At 47.1% G+C, this 17,186-nt stretch overlaps 1 protein-coding gene across 1 annotated transcript; it reads left to right on the forward strand.

Moving 5' to 3' along the window:
- Positions 1 to 9,214: 9,214 nt before the first annotated feature.
- Positions 9,215 to 15,821, forward strand: KLF10 (KLF transcription factor 10). The gene is made up of 4 exons (XM_063079488.1): positions 9,215 to 9,387; positions 12,498 to 12,731; positions 12,841 to 13,759; positions 14,251 to 15,821. The coding sequence occupies exons 1-4, from the start codon at positions 9,352 to 9,354 to the stop codon at positions 14,508 to 14,510; spliced, it is 1,449 nt and encodes a 482-aa protein (XP_062935558.1). The 5' UTR covers positions 9,215 to 9,351; the 3' UTR covers positions 14,511 to 15,821.
- Positions 15,822 to 17,186: the final 1,365 nt, after the last annotated feature.

Raw genomic sequence — 17,186 nt, forward strand, 5'->3', positions numbered from 1 at the left:
CTCCCATGTTACAGTTGAGGAAACTGAAGCTGAGCAAGTTAAAATGTCTAGGCCAAGAGTACCCATAAGAGCCTCTTGAAAACAGATTTTCAGACTCTGCAACTGCCTCTGATAGTCATACTTCATTTATATCCCCTTCTCCCTGTGTCCTATTTAGCTCAGTCCAAAAGGAAAACACCCAGAAGGAGCTCATTCCTAACTGGAACAGAGGCCCATTGGAAGTAGAACCTCCTAGTCTTGTGGTCCTCCGGGATGTAAATTGCCTGCTTGAGACCAAAAGCACTCGATGCTATTCAGTCTCAATCTCTCTCCTCCACATTTATGGCAAGTTTGAGTTAGGAGAGTGCTATGGTTGAAACTTTGTGTCCCCCAAAATTTATATGTTGAAATCCTAACCACCAAGGTGATGGTATTAGGAGGTGGGGCCTTTTAAGGGGTGATTAGGTCCTGAGTGCTCTGGAATTAGTGACCTTATGAAATAAGCCCAAGGCAGTTCATTTGTCTTTTGCACAATGCAAGGACACAGCAAGAAGGCTCTGTCTGTGAGAAAGTGGGCCTTCATCAGATGCTGTATCTGCTGGCACCTTGATCAGGAACATCCCAGCCTCCAGAACTGTGAGAAATAAATTTCTGTTGTTCATAAGCTACTGAGTTTATGGCACTTTGTTATAGCAAGCTGAATGGACTAAGACAGAGGAACAGTGAGATCTTCATTGAATGTTAGGAGCATGGAGATATTAGGGGGTCCTTCCTTTGAGGGAATTTTACCAAGTTTCACTTTTTCTTAAGAGCAGGTTAAGGTCAAGGGTTAGGATCCCTGTACAGGCCAGGTGCCAAAATAAAAAAAGAAAAAAAGAAAGAAAGAATGAAAGAAAAGAGCAGGTTGAGCAGGGGTACTTAATCTGGGGTTCTCCAGCCGTAAGGCATCTGTTGATAGGATTCAGGGGGATCTGTGAACTTGGACAGAAGAAAAATAACAACTTTATTTTCACTAATGTCTAACCAAATCTTAGCATTTCCTTCACTCTAACTATAGGAGACAAATCACAGTAGGACCTTATGTCTTTATCACTAATAGAAATCACAGATATTTCCATATTACATGACAACTATTGCACACCTTGAAATCCTGTTTATGCTCATCACAACTTCAATATTTCTTCAGTTATTAGACCCACACTAGATCTTGTTATTAAATGATTAATAAAGGAGCATTATAATGCTAAATTTCCATTTTATTTTTTGATATTTTGACAACTGTGTACTAATATAATGGTTCCTTTTGTAGTCTTATGAATTTCATTTTATGAACTTAAAAACATTATTCTGAGAAGTTTATAGACTTCTTTAAACTGTAAAAGGACCATTTCAGATTCTGGAACCTCTATCACATCCTCCAGTCTGTTTTTGTTGTTGCTTTGGGTTGGTTTGAATCACCCCCATGTTTGTATCTGTTTTGGTAGCAGCATAGCACTTAAAACCAAAGGGTCTATGTGCTTGTCTTCAGGAATGAAAGGAAGGATTTCCTGAGAAGACTGCACTCCATTGCATGGCCAGGCCAGGTGGGAGTGGGGGCTGAAGAACCCCAAGGGAGAACATGAATGACCTTGCCCTTCTGCTGGAAAATCTTTTCAACATTCTGAAGATTTCAATTTAAAATGCCACATGCTGGACAGAGGAACCATCAACCATAGCTTTCTCTCATTACTCACTCTTCTGCAGCTTTATGTTATAATTTTGATTATAATCCAAAAAGAAAGTAGATGTTCAGTCTTCAAAAAGGAAAACTGCTCCTCTCATACCCATGACACTAGGAAAGATTACCAGGATTCTGAAGTCTGAAAATGGAAAAGTTAGTAACTGGGACTATTCAGAGAAAATAAAAGCTCATATTTTTAAGCAAGCTGTAAGAACTCTACCTTTATAATTATTGATGTGCAGGGAGATGTTCATGATAGGTTAAATGAAAAAAAAGCAGGTTATAAAATAGCATATTTTATAATATATAAAGGACAAAGGAAAAAGAGTCTCGAAATATATACATCAGGGCCGGTCAGGTAGCTCAGTTGGTTAGAGTGTGATGCTGATAACACCAAGGGCTGGGGTTTGATCCCTGTACTGGCCAGTAGCCAAAAACAAAACAAAAAAACCCCCAAAAGTTATAAAATATATACATCAAAATATTAATAGTGGTTAATTCATGGAAGTAGGAGTATAGGGGATTTTCATCTTTTTATTCCCCTTGTATTTTTTTCTTTTTTATGATCAGCATGTTTTACTTTTCTTTAAAAAAAAAGGACAATACGGCTGTTTTCATTTTGTAAAAATCAAAATGTTAAACAACTTTATTTTACTTCTACTTAGATTCTTACAGAGCTACTTAACCACTTAATTGGCTTCTCATCTCTTAGGGAGATAAAAAGAGCAGAATGGAGAGTAGAGAAATTTAATTTCTTTACCAAAAAAAAAAAAAACTCCTAAAGTGTTATAATATACCATGGACTTTACATACTGGGTCAAATTAGAGCCTCCATATTCTTAGTGAGGCAAGCAACAACTGGTGCATAGTGGGCGCTTGGTCAAGGTGAACTCCCTTCCTTCCTATGACACATTTTTTCCATCTCAGTGTTCAGTAGAGTGCTGTGTGGTGATATGGGATATTTTTCTTCCAGATCTACATACTTCCCATTTCTCTAACTTAAAAAAATTATTTCTGGGGGCTGCTAGATTAGCTCAGTTGGTTAGAGTGCAGCCTTATAACCCCAAAGTCACAGGTTTGGATCATACCAGCCAGCTACCAAAAAAAAAAAAAAAAAAAATGTGTGTGTGTGTGTGTGTGTGCGCGCGTGTGTGCATGTGTATATTTCTTACTCTCTCCAATTTTTCTTCCTTTTCTACTTTATAAGTTTTGCTAGTCCTTCCTGTGACTTTCTCCCAAGTGTTTTAGATTCTTATAAAATGAATATTTTGAAAACTGTGGCTGTGAACTCTAGAGGTGAAATGAATATACACCAATGTATCAGTTATCTCTTATGGCAAACCACCCCCGAATCCAAGGACACTCCTGCAGACAGAAGTAAGGATAGGGGGCTGTGGGGTGGAGGGGAGGCAGGAAATGCCACCTGGGCTGCTCTCCTATTTATTGATCATGCTTCTGTGGGTCAGGGCTCATCTCTGCTCCATATAGTGTCAGCTAGGCCTGCATGACTGGGGCTGGAGAGTCCCAGGTGGCCCTGCTCACATCTGGAGTCTTGGTCCTGGCTGTTGGTTGGGGTGCCTTAGTCTCCTCCACGTGGCCATTCTCCTTCCAAATATTCTCTTATTTTTGAGTAGTTTAGGCCTGAGCTCCTCTGCCAACTGGTAGTTTCCATGAGTTTGAAAACAAAAGCTTCAAAGTCTTCTTAAGACCTAGGTATGGATGTCCCACTGCACCACCCCAGATTCTACAGGCCAAAGCAAATCACAGGCAGGGCCAGCCCAGAATCAAGGGGTGCAGAAAGAGATTTTACCTCTTGATGCAGAAATGGCAAATCACAGTGGAAAAGGTTATGTGGGACAGGAGGGTTGTTGTGGAAATCCTTAGAAACAATTTACTCAACATACAGAGTTCAAGATTTCAAAAAAATTTCTTAATGAGCTTAAAAACTATGGTAATTAGTATAATGAAAATAACTAATAATATTTACCAGTTGGAAGTTATTCTTTTTTCTACTCTGACATTTTCACTTTCTCAATCAGCCCTAGTTTGCTCCTTATCTCCACTTCATGTCACACTCACAAAATCCTGAGTGTTGCATGTAGGAAAGAAGTCCTTACTGTATCACCCTTTGCCAATATTTTATTGTGCCTGTTACCTTCAGTCTCCTTCTTCCTCTGCCTGCAGTTCCCCAGAGGACCACCCTCAGTTCTCTTCTTTTCTCTGGTTCTTTACTTGTCCTAGGGGATTTCATCTACTCCCCTGGTTTCAACTGCGTCATATACCCCAATGACTCCTGTATTAGTCTACTTCTATTGCTTATAACTGAGTACCTGAAACTGGATGATTTATAAAGAAATGAAATTTATCTTTTACAGGATTGGAGGCCAGGAAGTCCCAGGTCCGAGGGGTACATCTGGTGAGGTCCTTCTTCTTGGTGAGGGCTCGATGCAGAGTCCCGTGGCAACATAGAGTATCACATGGCAAGAAAATGGCAAGAGCAAGAGAGCTAACCTTCTCACTTGCTCTCTTTATTAAGCCATCAGAACCACACTCATGACAACCCATTAAACCATCAACCCATTACTTCATGAATCAATACATTTACTAGGACACAGTCCTTGTGATCCAATCACCTCTTAAAGGTCCCACCTTTCCACCACCATATTGGGGGTTCAGTTCCAACATGAGCTTGAAAGGACATTAAAACAACAGTAACTCCCATATTTTAATCTCCAGCCCATGTCTTTCTCTCCTGGACTCCAGACCTGAAACTGCAACTCCTCCTGGATGTCTCTATTTGGATGTCCCATAGGTAACCTCATCTTTGCACATACTAAACCAAATTTTTTTTTTTTTTGTGACCAGTAAGGGGATCAGAACCCTTGGCTTGGTGTCGCCCACACCGCACTCAGCCCGTGAGCGCACCGGCCATCCCTATACAGGATCCGAACCCATCGCGGGAGTGCCGCTGTGCTCCCAGCGCCGCACTCTCCCGAGTGAGCCACGAGGTCGGCCCCTAAACCAAATTTAACATTTTCTTTCTTTTCACCAAAACCTCTCTGTGCCCCTTCCTCAGGCAATCATGCCCTATTTTTGTCCTGCTCCATCCAGTGAATCAAATCAGAAACCTGGCAGTCCTCCTCAAGAACCCCCTCTTTCTCATGTCCACATCCAATCAATTGCCAAATCCTGCTTGCTCTTGGTATCTCTATTCCATCCTCTCCAGGCCTGCCACATCTCCTTAGTTTAGGCCAGCATCATCTTTGCTGCCTACATTACTGCAAAAGCCTTCTCGCTGGTGTTGGAACCCCACCCCTCTGATCCATTCTCCATATCATCCTTGCTATACTATCATCCCCGCTATACCATCATCCCTTCCTAAGACCTGTCAGGAGGTCCCCATTGTCCTAGAATAAAAGTTCCACTTCTATATTCCTTAGTATGGCACATAATGGCCGTTTATGTTTGGGGCTATTTTCCCTAACAGCCTGAGCTCCTCATCCTACCTCTCAAATCTGTGATCCACACAATTCAAATCCCCAATGCTCTCTCTACTCTCCACCTCCACCCCTCCACTCCCACAGCTTAGAGGATCAACTGAGGCAAGCCTTCCCTAACCCATTCCTCAGCCCTTCCAGGACCCTCTGCACACACCCCTACCTTAGCATTTACCAGACTCTTTAGTAAAGATGAGACCCATTGACTGTAAAGAGCAAAGAGAAAATGGCTGGTGGGTACAATGGGTCCTAATACCTGTAGCTCAACTGCAAGACCTTTACATTTCAGCCCCCCTTCCACTTCCTTCATTAGTCTCTTCTAAGGAGAAGCCAGGACCATCAGCAGGAAAAGTCAGCATCTATCTGAGCTATGCTTACTACTACCCAAGGACTTTCTTTTACTCATGTCCAGGATGACAGCTTTTCATGTCTGGCCCGCTAAGGGAAACACCTAGGATCTTCAGAGACAACCTACAATCTTATTTCCTCCATTAAAAAAATATATTGAGTGCCTGAAATAGAATAGACACTGGATGAGAAAGATGATTATGACATGGCCACCATCTTGAAGGAGTTCAGATCTGGGTGGAGCATGGACAGGATTCAGTGTTGTAAAATCCATCTTGCAATAAGATGTGTTAAGTGCTCCACTTCCAGCATGAAGGTGTGGACAAAATGCTATGGGAGCAGAGGAAAACGATGAATTCAACCTGGAGTTATCGAGGAAGTCTTCAACAAGGTGGCAATGGAGCAAAGACCTTAAAAGCCAGGAAGGCAAAGGGGCCCTTCACGGATAAAGAGCAACATTTGAAAGGTAGAAATAGAAAGTGAAGAAAGAAAGATGAATAAAAATATACATTTCTTCTGTGGCACCACGGCCTCCCCTTGCACTTCAAAGAAAGTCCACATTTCATACCATGGCTTATAAATTCCTCAGTAGTCTGGCTCCTCTTGCCTCATTCTCCAACTCCGTCCCCTCTCACTTTCACTGGCACCCTCTATGCCTCCAGCCACACTACATCACACAGGGGCAAGCTCCTTCATGATGTAGGGCTCTGCCTTAACTGTTCACCCTACTTAGGTGCACTTTCCCTGGCTCTTCCTGTCCTCTCAGGTTTTCAGCTTACAAGTCTCCTCCTCAAAGCAAGCTGCTCCTATCTCCCAAACCAAACCAGCTACCAGGCACAATCATATCACCCTGTTACAGTTCTATACATTGCAGTGAACTAACTTTGTAAGTGATACTTCATGTATATATGTTGTCTACTTGTCTTTGTCCCCCCCCCATCCAAGCTTTTTACGAGCAGGGACCTGACCTGTCTCGTTCACTGCTGTTAACACAGTGCCTAGAACACATAGTAGATGCTCAACAAATATCTGTTGAACGGAGTGGATAAATGAACCAAGGCATAAGCAACACAGTGTTTATTGAATGAGGATGTGGCATAGAGACATGAAAATGCACCACACGTTTGAAGAACAGCAAGTCATTTGCTCTGGTTGTGTGCAAGGGTAAGTCTGGGTGGGAGATGAGGTTGGAGGGTTGTGAAAGTACTTGTGGGCAGACTGGATAGCTCAGAATGAAACGGCCTTTTATCCCCTGGCAACAGGAGCCAAGGATCATTTCTAAGTAGGAACTGTCATGATTGGATCATGACTTTAAAAAAGCCATTCTGGTCAGTGTGGAGTTTGGGCACTGGAAAACCAGCTGGTGTGTGGGTGGAGGTTGGATGTGGGGGAGTGCAGACTGTTTAATCCAAGCAAGAGCTGATGACAGCCTGACCTAGAGCAACATTTGAAAGGTAGAAATAGAAAGTGAAGAGAGACATTTGTGAGGCAAAACTCCGGAGACCTGGGGACTAATCAGATCTAGGGCTTTGAGGGAGAAGGTGAAGGCTGGATGGGAGACAAGGAACCCATTCAGGAAAGAGTAGAAACAGCAATTTTCATTCTGGTTATGTTGAGTCTGAGGTGCCTGGGGAACATCTTTCTCTGAATCTCTAAGAATTATGCCTACCACACTGTTCCTCCTACCCCTTTTCTCTCTTCTTTCCGGTTTTGAATCACTCCCACAGGTCATGAATGCTCCCTGCTTCGCAGCATGTTGGGGCACCATGCCAGCAGGCCCCACATTCCTGAGGAAGGGACAGGGTTCATGCCTGGACCGGCTGGCTGTGGCCACCCCAGGGGGCGGCTCCCTGACAGGAAGGAAGGCAGGCCTGCTGGCTTGGCTCACACAGGAGCTTCCTCTGCTGCAGCAGGTGCCCACGGCCAGCTGCTCCAGCCCCTCAGGCTCAGATCAACAGGATGGGACTGCCCAAGCGGAAGGAAGCCTGCAGGGAGGGACACCCCTGCAGACAGAAGCAGGGGCATGGGGTGGAGGCAAGCAGGAAGAGCTGCCTGGGCTGCTGAGCTGGCGCCTCTCCAGCAGATTCAGGAGAGGCAGTGACAGGAGGCCATTCAGTCCTCATCTCCGCCCACCCTAGGCCTCTCTGGCCCTGGCCAATGGTATTATCATTGTCATTACTATTGTCGCTGGCTAAGCTGGGCCTTAGACATACCGGAAGGAACCACTGGAAGATGTTCATAGATCATAGTTTCTAAAAAGATTAATTCCCTTTCTATGCACATTCTGTGGTTATTGGGAAGGAAAGGATACTTGGCATTATTAGCCTTTCAGTTACTCAGAAAAGCTCGCGGGAGACAAAAATCTCCGGTTTGCTTTACGCTCCGTTATCACTGCCCGCCCCGCCCCCCCCAGCAACAGCGGCTGGGGTAGCAAAATTAGGCGCCAAAGCAGAGCCGTGAACTCTCCGGATCAGGAGGCCCTGGCCCCAACCCCAGCCCCAGTGCCGGTCCCAGCACACAGGCTGATTTCCTTTCAGAAACCCAGACAGCCTCTAAACGGCTGGGGAAGAACGGCGGGGATTATGGGGGCTGGTTTCGGAGGAACCGGGTGTCTTTGACCTGGCCAGCAACCCTACCTGCGGGCGTGCTCCGACGGGAGCCTGGAGCCCCCTCCCCACCCGTGGTTTCCAGGCAGGGCGTTTCCGGAGGCCTCGGTAGGGAGGCGGTGGAGGCGGGGGTGGGGGAGTCTACCTTTGAAACAGCGTGTAGACTGCAATTTAAACTTCAACTACACCGAGCTTAAACTCGATTCCGCCGCCGAGTGTCGGCGCCACATAAGGATTAAAAACTCTGGTCTACGGCTTCCCACCACGCCATTGGCCCAGTTCTCGGCACTTCCTGCGTCCCCACACCATCCTCTCGGTTACCCAGGAGGAAGGATGGGCGGGGCGGGCAGGGGCCGGCACTGCTGCCTGCTCCGCCAGCGCTGGCGGCCCGGGCGTGGGCGGGGGCGCGCGCAAGCAGGTGTCTGTTCAGTGACAGGGTTCCCCTCACCCCCCTGCCCTGGTGCTCCCCACATCTCAGCGAGGCAAAACCCAGCAAATGCTCCAGAAATGCGGCTCAGTCGGCCACCGGGCTCTGCTTTCTCGTCAGACGCGCAAGAGAAGGGCGCTTCCAGTGCTAAATCTCTTGGCTCAGGCCCCTTGGCTTGCAGCCACTGCCTCCCCCACCCGCCCAGGGTCCCTCCCACGCCGCGGCTGGCTGCTAGAGGCCGGGCGCGGAGGGACGGGGCGGAGCGGGCATCCCTCCCCACCCCCCACGTGGGGCCGGTGCTCCGCAGTGCCTGGGAGCGCCACCGCGCCTCCCCGTTAGCCTGCGGCACCACCCCCTAGGCCGGGGCGGGGGACGGGTGGCGAGGGGTGGGCGAGGGGCGGGGGCCGTCACTGACTCAAGTGGCTGCGGGAGTTCCCCCGGGCAGGGCGGAGGGAACACGCCGCCGGTGATTGTGTACACGCTCCACTGACACAAGCTTCACGCTGCCGGGCAGCTGCTGATCACGCGTGGCACAGCGAGCCCATTGGCCGGCGCCTCACACACCTTTGCCGCTGATTGGTCGGCCGCAGGCTCCGCCCCCGCCCCCGCCCGCGGCTCAGGGCAGGCGGAGCGGCTACCTGAATGGGGAGGGGGCAGACGGCGCGGAGCGCAGCAGCGGCGGGAGCGGCGTCGAGTGTCTCCCGGCGTCCGTCTGTGGCCAGGCAGCCAGCAGCCTAGCAGCCAGTCAGCTCGCCGGCGGCCAGGCAGCCAGCCATGCTCAACTTCGGCGCTTCTTTCCAGCAGGCTGCGGTAAGTAACCTGGGGATGCCCCTTTCCTTCCTCACCGTGTCCGGGGGCCAGCGGGGTCGCGAACCCAGAGCCCCTGACATTAGCCACGCCTGGGAACCGGGGCTGCATCCGGGTACTGGGGAAGAAGGGGCTTTCTGCCTGCAGACTCTGGGCATTAGTGAGGGCGTGTGTGTTGGGGAGGGGGTCGGAAGGGGAGAACTGGCACCTGGAGACGGGAGCCAGGGGACTTGGGCTAGGTGTGCAGAAGAGGGGGAGGGGCAGGTCTGCAGGGACACCTAAGGAGGCAGATGAGGTGAGGGCGAGGATGACTGGAGGTGCGGGAGCAATGCAAAGGGGGCTGCTGCCCTGGCAGCGAGGTTAGTGGAAGGGGAATGGGGGGAGGGATAAAAGGGCCACCCTCCACCTGGCACTGGGGAGAGATGCCCGCATCTGCATCAGGAATGGGACTTCCAGCGAGGAGGGGGACTGCTCGCAAGCATTTGAGAGGTGGGGTGTCCACAGGAGAGGAGAGAAGGGTACGCATCTTGGGGGTTTAAGCAGAGGCTTGCAGGACGGGGGCTGCCAGCTGAGGACCGCTAGGAGAGGACTACTCAGCAGACAGCTCGGGGTTGGGGGAGGGGGCGCCCGGCGTCGGCGCGGGGGATGACAAGCGGGCCCAGCGACCGCCGAGAGGGGACGAGTTGTCTCCCTCCCCAGACGTCGGGATGGGATTTCGCATCCCCGGCGGAGGCAGGTGGCCGCCTTACTGACTCCCCCTTCGAGGGGGCGGGAGGGTGGGAAGCCGGGACCCAGCAGCTGGAGCGGGCAGGTGGGCGGGGGGAGCTGGGGCCGCGAGACGCGGGGGCCGCGTGTCGAGGCGGGAGCCGCAGGCTGTGGGGGCTGCACGTCTGGGAACCCGTGGAGACGCGCGGCGGGCGGGGGCTGGAGCTGCCGGAAACCGCGGGGAGAGGGCGCCGCGTCTGCGGGGAGAGACGGGGTGGTCTGAGGTCCCGTGGCCGTGTGGGCGGGAAGCGCCGTGGGCTCGGCCGGGTCCCCGGGGGCTGCCGGCGGGAGGAGGGCGGCGGCCGGGTTTCCGCGGGGACTCGGCTCCTCCTCCGGCAGCTGAGGCGGAGGCCGGGGGTGGGCCGTGAGCGGGTGCGCCGGGGAGCTTCTCGTCCCCGAGTGACCCAGCCGCGGCCTCCGCCAGGGGCGGGAGCGAGGCCCGGCCCCGCTGTCGGTTCCTAAGGGAACAGCGGCGCGCGGGGAGCTAGAAGGGGCGGGCGCCTCCCGCAGCCGGCGCCCCGCCCCTCCCTGCGGGCCCGGCGCGCTCGGTCGGGCGGTTGGCGGCGGCGCTCGCGGCCCTTCCCCCGGCCGCGCGAGGGCGGGGGCCCGGCGCGGCTCAGGAAGTAGGGGAAAGGTGACGGCGCGGCAATTCCCAGTTCACGTTTCCTGCGCCGCCGGGAGCAGCCGCTGATCACGCTTTGTTCACATGCCTCGCCCCTTCCTCCCCCACGCCCCCGCCCTTGGCCGCCCAGCCAATCGGCGCCCGGGCCGCCGGTCGGCTGGCCAATGGCGGGGGCAGGAGCGCGGGGACGTGAGAGCGTCCAGGAATGTTCCCAGTGACTCACCCGCGAGCCTCTCGGAGGTTAGGGCGGCCCCATCCGTCTGTCCGCGCCAGCGAGGATCTCCCCCGCCGCCCGCCCGCGCCTCCGCCCGCCCGCGCTTCCCTTTCCTGCCTCGCGCCCCACTCCCTTTCCTCCCTCCCGGTTTCCCTTCCTGCCCTTCCCAGCTCGCGCCCCTTCCTCTCTGCTTGCCTTTCTTTGCATCGGCGTCTTGAGGAGGCTTCTACACATACACGCGCTGTTCATTGCAGCTTACATAAAGCAGCGCGCGCGATTATGCAATTGCATTGTTAGCCATATTCAAGGGCAATGGGGTTTTCTTAGGGTTTCAACACGAAAAGATCAAGTATTTTTAAAAACAAGCCTTGAAAATAATATCTTGCAACGTAAAGAATTTTTTTCGGTATTTTTACACAACCTCTACTTTGGCCAAAAGAACCTGGACGGTTTTTGTGTGTGTGGAAAATGGGAGAGATGGTGGGTAGTGCCATTTTTACATGTAGTTAAAAGAACTTAGTATAAGACAAATACAGGTTGAAGTTGTACAAGTAAATACAAAGCATGTGCTGTTATTCTTGTCATCAAGCAGTTCTTGAAGAAATTAAAATAGATTCTATTTTGACTCTTGCAGACTCTACAGTCAGGATTTTTGCAAGTTCTGAGTAGAGTATTAAGTTTTCTGATTGTCTCTTTTTTAGAATTATTGCATTAGCTGGTCATAGTTAGGCACAGCAAACCATTGTGTTAAATAGATATTATAAAAGAGAATAGAAACATCGAGAGGCTGAAACGACTAAAGCTTTTCCGTTGACCTCTTTTTACCATAGATAATCCAGTTGTCAAATAATTTTAGGTTTCAAATCTAGTATAACTTGAACTTCAAAGAGATCTTGAGAATCCCTTGATTTTCATCCCAAAGTTCAAAGTGACTTTCCAAAGGTCAGGCTCATATCAACAGCCAGAGCTTGGTCCACTGCATTTTGCCTTTATAAGAAAGTTTTGGCCTTTTTTTTCTATTAGGAATTCAAAAGATCTCATACCATACCAGTAGTACTGAAAAAACCTAAGTGTTTTGCAGAGCCCTCCCTTAATTATTTTATCTGACCCTAATCTCAGGTGGCTACTGTGGAAAGACTATAAAATGCTTTTCGAAGCCAATTGTTGCTTACGTTTTTTTATCACAGATGCATTGGTAACTCTGGCCTTGGTCCCCTTAACAGTGATAAGGTGTTCCTCTCTACCTTGTCAGGATGTCAGTGTTCAAGCCTAGTGTGAGGAAAAGAATGAGGAAGATTTTTTATTACTGCTTCCACGAATTCTCGATCACCTGACAAGTGTAGCTGAACTTTGTATCATAGTAGGGGTGAGAGAAAAATTATTTCAATTTTAACTTGGAAAATTGTGCAAGTTGTTTAAAAAGAGAGAGAGGGGAGAATATGTTTGCACATTTCTTTGTGTCATTTGGATGACAAAAAATATGGTTATAGGCCTTAATCTTTTGTTTTTTAGGAGGAAAGAATGGAAATGATTTCTGAAAGGCCAAAAGAGAGTGTGTACTCCTGGAACAAAACTGCAGAGAAAAGTCATTTTGAAGCTGTAGAAGCACTTATGTCAATGAGTTGCAGTTGGAAGTCTGATTTTAAGAAATACATGGAAAACAGACCTGTTACACCAGTATCTGACATGTCAGAGGAAGAAAATCTACTGCCAGGGACACCTGATTTTCATACGATCCCAGCATTTGTAAGTATTACTGTTTCTAAGGTGGATGTAAATGATAGGATTTCGTATAATTTACATAATGAACTTTAAATTTCTCATGCTGTTGCTTGTATTTTTCTTTTCTCTTTAGTGTTTGACTCCACCTTACAGCCCCTCTGACTTTGAACCCTCTCAAGTGTCAAATCTGATGGCACCAGCGCCATCTCCTGGGCACTTCAAATCATTCTCAGATACTGCTAAGCCTCACATTGCTGCACCTTCCAAGGAAGAAGAAAAGAGCCCAGTGTCTGCCCCCAAACTCCCCAAGGCTCAAGCAACAAGTGTGATTCGTCATACAGCTGATGCCCAACTTTGTAACCACCGATCGTGCCCAGTGAAAGCAGCCAGCATCCTTAACTATCAGGACAATTCTTTTCGAAGAAGAACCCACCTAAATGTTGAGGCTGCAAGAAAAAACATACCATGTGCTGCTGTGTCACCAAACAGATCCAAATGTGAGCAAATCACAGTGGTAGACGTTGATGAGAAAGCAAGTGCTGCACTTTATGACTTTCCTGTGACTTCCTCAGAGACAGTCATCTGTAGATCTCAGCCAGCCCCCATGTCCCCATCCCCACAACAGAAGTCAGTGTTGGTCTCTCCACCTGCAGTAGCCACGGGGGGAGTGCCACCCATGCCGGTCATCTGTCAGATGGTTCCCCTTCCTGCAAATAACCCTATGGTGACAACAGTTGTTCCCAGCACTCCACCCAGCCAGCCACCAGCAGTCTGCCCTCCTGTTGTGTTCATGGGCACTCAGGTGCCCAAAGGCGCCGTTATGTTTGTTGTGCCCCAGCCTGTTGTGCAGAGCCCAAAACCTCCAGTGGTGAGCCCAAATGGCACCAGACTCTCTCCCATAGCCCCTGCTCCTGGGTTTTCCCCTTCGGCAGCAAAAGTCACTCCTCAGATTGACTCATCGAGGATAAGAAGTCACATCTGCAGCCACCCAGGATGTGGCAAGACATACTTTAAAAGTTCTCATCTAAAGGCCCACACGAGAACACATACAGGTACCAACCATTTATTTATGTCTTTGAATTTTTAAATGATGAGTTTTGGGCTGTGATCACAGATACAAACCAGGCACATTAAGGAAGAACTTGCCTAATTAGTCAGCTCAGTGGATATTTACCAGTGCAAGGTCCTCTAAAAGACTTTATCAAGTTGTTTTTATTTTAATCTCTCAAATGATTTTTCACATGGGTGAGTAGTTACTTTAATAAAGTATCTTTAAAGCCTTTGAACCGTAGGTCAAAAGGTCAGAAAACCTTTTTTTAGGTTTTTGGCTTCTTTTATAAGGGGGAGATTTTTGTAAATGTGATAGAGTGAATTTTAAAAATGGAGCAATACATATCTAATACCCATTTGGCAGTTTATTAGCTTATCAGCTTTTGTTATTTTAAAATGTATCTCTTCATACACCTTTACATATACTTGAACATGTAATTTGCAGTGATTTAATAAGCACATAATAACGATGATCTGAATTTCTTTATTTCAGGAGAAAAGCCTTTCAGCTGTAGCTGGAAAGGTTGTGAAAGGAGGTTTGCCCGTTCCGATGAACTGTCCAGACACCGGCGAACCCACACTGGTGAGAAGAAGTTTGCCTGTCCCATGTGTGACCGACGGTTCATGAGGAGTGACCATTTGACCAAGCATGCCCGGCGCCATCTGTCAGCCAAGAAGCTCCCAAACTGGCAAATGGAAGTGAGCAAGTTAAACGACATTGCTTTACCTCCAACCCCTGCTCCCACACAGTGACAGTTTGGAAGGCGAAGAATCAGAACTAACTTTGGTCACAGCTGGGAGCCAGTGGTGATGTAAAAATGCTTCCACTGCAAGTCTGTGGCCCTCCAGTGTGGGCTGAAAGCAGAAGCCCCACAGCCGGGGGCGAAGACCTAGCCTGGGTTAGATGAAAGAAGTGCTTCGGTCACAGGCAGGTCACAGAATGGCAGGTTTCATTTCTTATCACATAAGAGAGATGAGAAAGCTTTTATTCCTTTGAATATTTTTTGAAGGTTTCAGATGAGGTCGACACAGGTAGCACAGATTTTGAATTTGTGTGCACATTTGTTACTTTACTTTTGCTGTTTTTACTTGAGACCAACTTTTCAATGTGATTCTTCTAAAGCACTGGTTTCAAGAACAGAGACTGGAAATAAACATTACGGTACAGAGTTGGAGATGTAAAATCAGTTTGTATTATTACAGATATTGTCATCTTTTCCTAGAGTTATCTTGTTTACTATTTCTAGTCTTTCCAGTCAACTTTGTGGATGTAATTGTTAAATATATCTTAGAACTATCATTTTTACACTATTGTTGATATTTGGAATTGAATGGCTGTAATATCACTAAAGAGGGCCAATGGGTTGGATTCCTCATTAATTTAATTGCTTTCAAGTAGCTAAAAAATTTTTTTTCATTTTTTTTGTAAGTTTAACAAATGATTATATATAGGCATTTTATTATGCTTTGAACTTTAGTTTGCCTGCAGTTTCTTGTGTAGATTTGAAAATTGTATACCAACATGTTTTCTGTAGACTATATGATACACTGCACTTTGTTTAGAAAAAAAAATCTGAAGATGAAAATATATATTGTAAAGAAGGGATATCAAGAACTTTAGATAACTCCTTGAGAAAGATGGCTTTTGTTATGAAGATATAATGTGAGCTTTATTGAATTAGAAAGTTAGTGACCATTATTCACAGATGGACAAGTGTTGTCCTATTAATTTATAGGAGTTTTTTGGGGATGTGGAGGTAGGTAGGTAGAAAAATTATGAAAACATTCACTTTTGTTAACAGTATTTCTGTTATATTGTATAGAGAATGATATACACAGTGGTAAAACAAAAGTTGTTAAAAATATATAGTGAAAAATGTCACTATATCTGCACATTTAACATTTTTATGTACATTGGGTGTAGATTTCTGACATTAAAATTTGGATCCTTGAAAAACAAAAGAGTTTTCTCTTAAAAAAAAAAATCCTTGTGACTTACAATTTGCACAGTATTTCTTTTGTTGTACTTTATATCTTGTTTACAATAAAGAATTTCCTTTGGTATATATGATTGGTTCATTGCATTTGTTAAAAACTATTCTTACTCTGACCTTCATATTGATCACTTGTACTATATAAGACTTAGACTGAATTTCTCTAAGGATCTCATTCAAATTTAGAACTGTTGAAGTACAAGGGGTCTTCAGAAAGTTCATGGAAGGATTCGTATTATCTTTTAATTCAGTTTTTCCATGAACTTTTTGAAGTACCCTTGTATATGTTTAACATGAAACAATGTAGAATATACAAAGTGAGGCCAGTTTCTATATATTTGTTGAGATAATGTGTGAACTGGCCATTTCTTTTTTTTTTTTTTTTTTTTTTAAAGGTGACTGGTAAGGGGATCTCAACCCTTGGCTTGGTGTTGTCAGCACCACGCTCAGCTAGTGAGCCAACCGGCCATCCCTATATAGGATACAAACCCGTGGCCTTGGTGTTATCAGCACCGCACTCTCCCGAGTGAGCCACGGGCCGGCCCTGAGCTGGCCATTTCTAAGGAACCTAGCACATTATAGTTTTTAAAAATTCTTGCACGTTTTTGATGATTTGGGGGTGAAATAGAGCTCTGACTGTCAGCAAAACCTTAAGTAGCATTAAGTTAAAGGGAGCACCACAGTGAATAATTACAAGCAATGAAACTGCTGTGGCAAATGAAAAGAAGACTGACCTATTAAATAGTAAACTGCTCACTTCTAGAAGTTAAATTAGCTCAGACTATTAAGTGATACCTTAAATACCAATAAACATATTGGTACTTAAGCTGTATGAAAGCTAATTCATCTCTAAAGAGAAATACTTGTTAGTTGCTGGTCAGTACAAACGACTAGGGGCAAAAAAAAAAAAAACCCCTACGGGCTGTGAATGCTACTTAGTGTATGGGGTATAATTTTGTAGATTAGTATTTGTTTGCTTGGAGATCCCCTTGTGGACATGAGACCATCTTCCACAATGCCCAGCATAACCATTGACCCTAGAGTCTGGCTCACTGTGGAACACTGTGGTAGGGGCAGTGTACTTTGCACCAGTTGTTAGGACAAGTGTCTCGAGTTGTCTCTGCACCTGTTGTTACTTCTTTCCTTGGAAACTTAATACCACCTAAGTGTGACACAGCTGCTGGAGAGGCCCTGCTGTTCTGCAGCTTCAGCATTAGGAACCTGGGCCATCCTAACTCCCCTGGATTTCCTCATGGTGACAGGTCCAGAAGTGGGAATGGAGGAAGATGGCTGAAGTTTTCTCCACCTATCCCAAAGCCCAGTCCCTTGTAATGATACGGCCAATGGAATTGTTGTTTCTGTGTTCTTCCCAGTCCTAGTTGACATCTGAGACTTTTCCTTAGGAATCTTCTAAATAAATCCTTCAAATAAAGTA

The sequence above is a fragment of the Cynocephalus volans genome, chromosome 15, assembly GCF_027409185.1.
Source record: "Cynocephalus volans isolate mCynVol1 chromosome 15, mCynVol1.pri, whole genome shotgun sequence".
NCBI classification, from domain to species: domain Eukaryota; kingdom Metazoa; phylum Chordata; class Mammalia; order Dermoptera; family Cynocephalidae; genus Cynocephalus; species Cynocephalus volans.

Coding starts and splice junctions, on each gene's coding strand:
- KLF10 (XM_063079488.1), top strand. CDS start 9,352: ATGCTCAACTTCGGCGCTTCTTTCCAGCAGGCTGCG. Junction 9,388..12,497: donor CTTCTTTCCAGCAGGCTGCG/GTAAGTAACCTG, acceptor TTTGTTTTTTAG/GAGGAAAGAATGGAAATGAT. Junction 12,732..12,840: donor TTCATACGATCCCAGCATTT/GTAAGTATTACT, acceptor TTTTCTCTTTAG/TGTTTGACTCCACCTTACAG.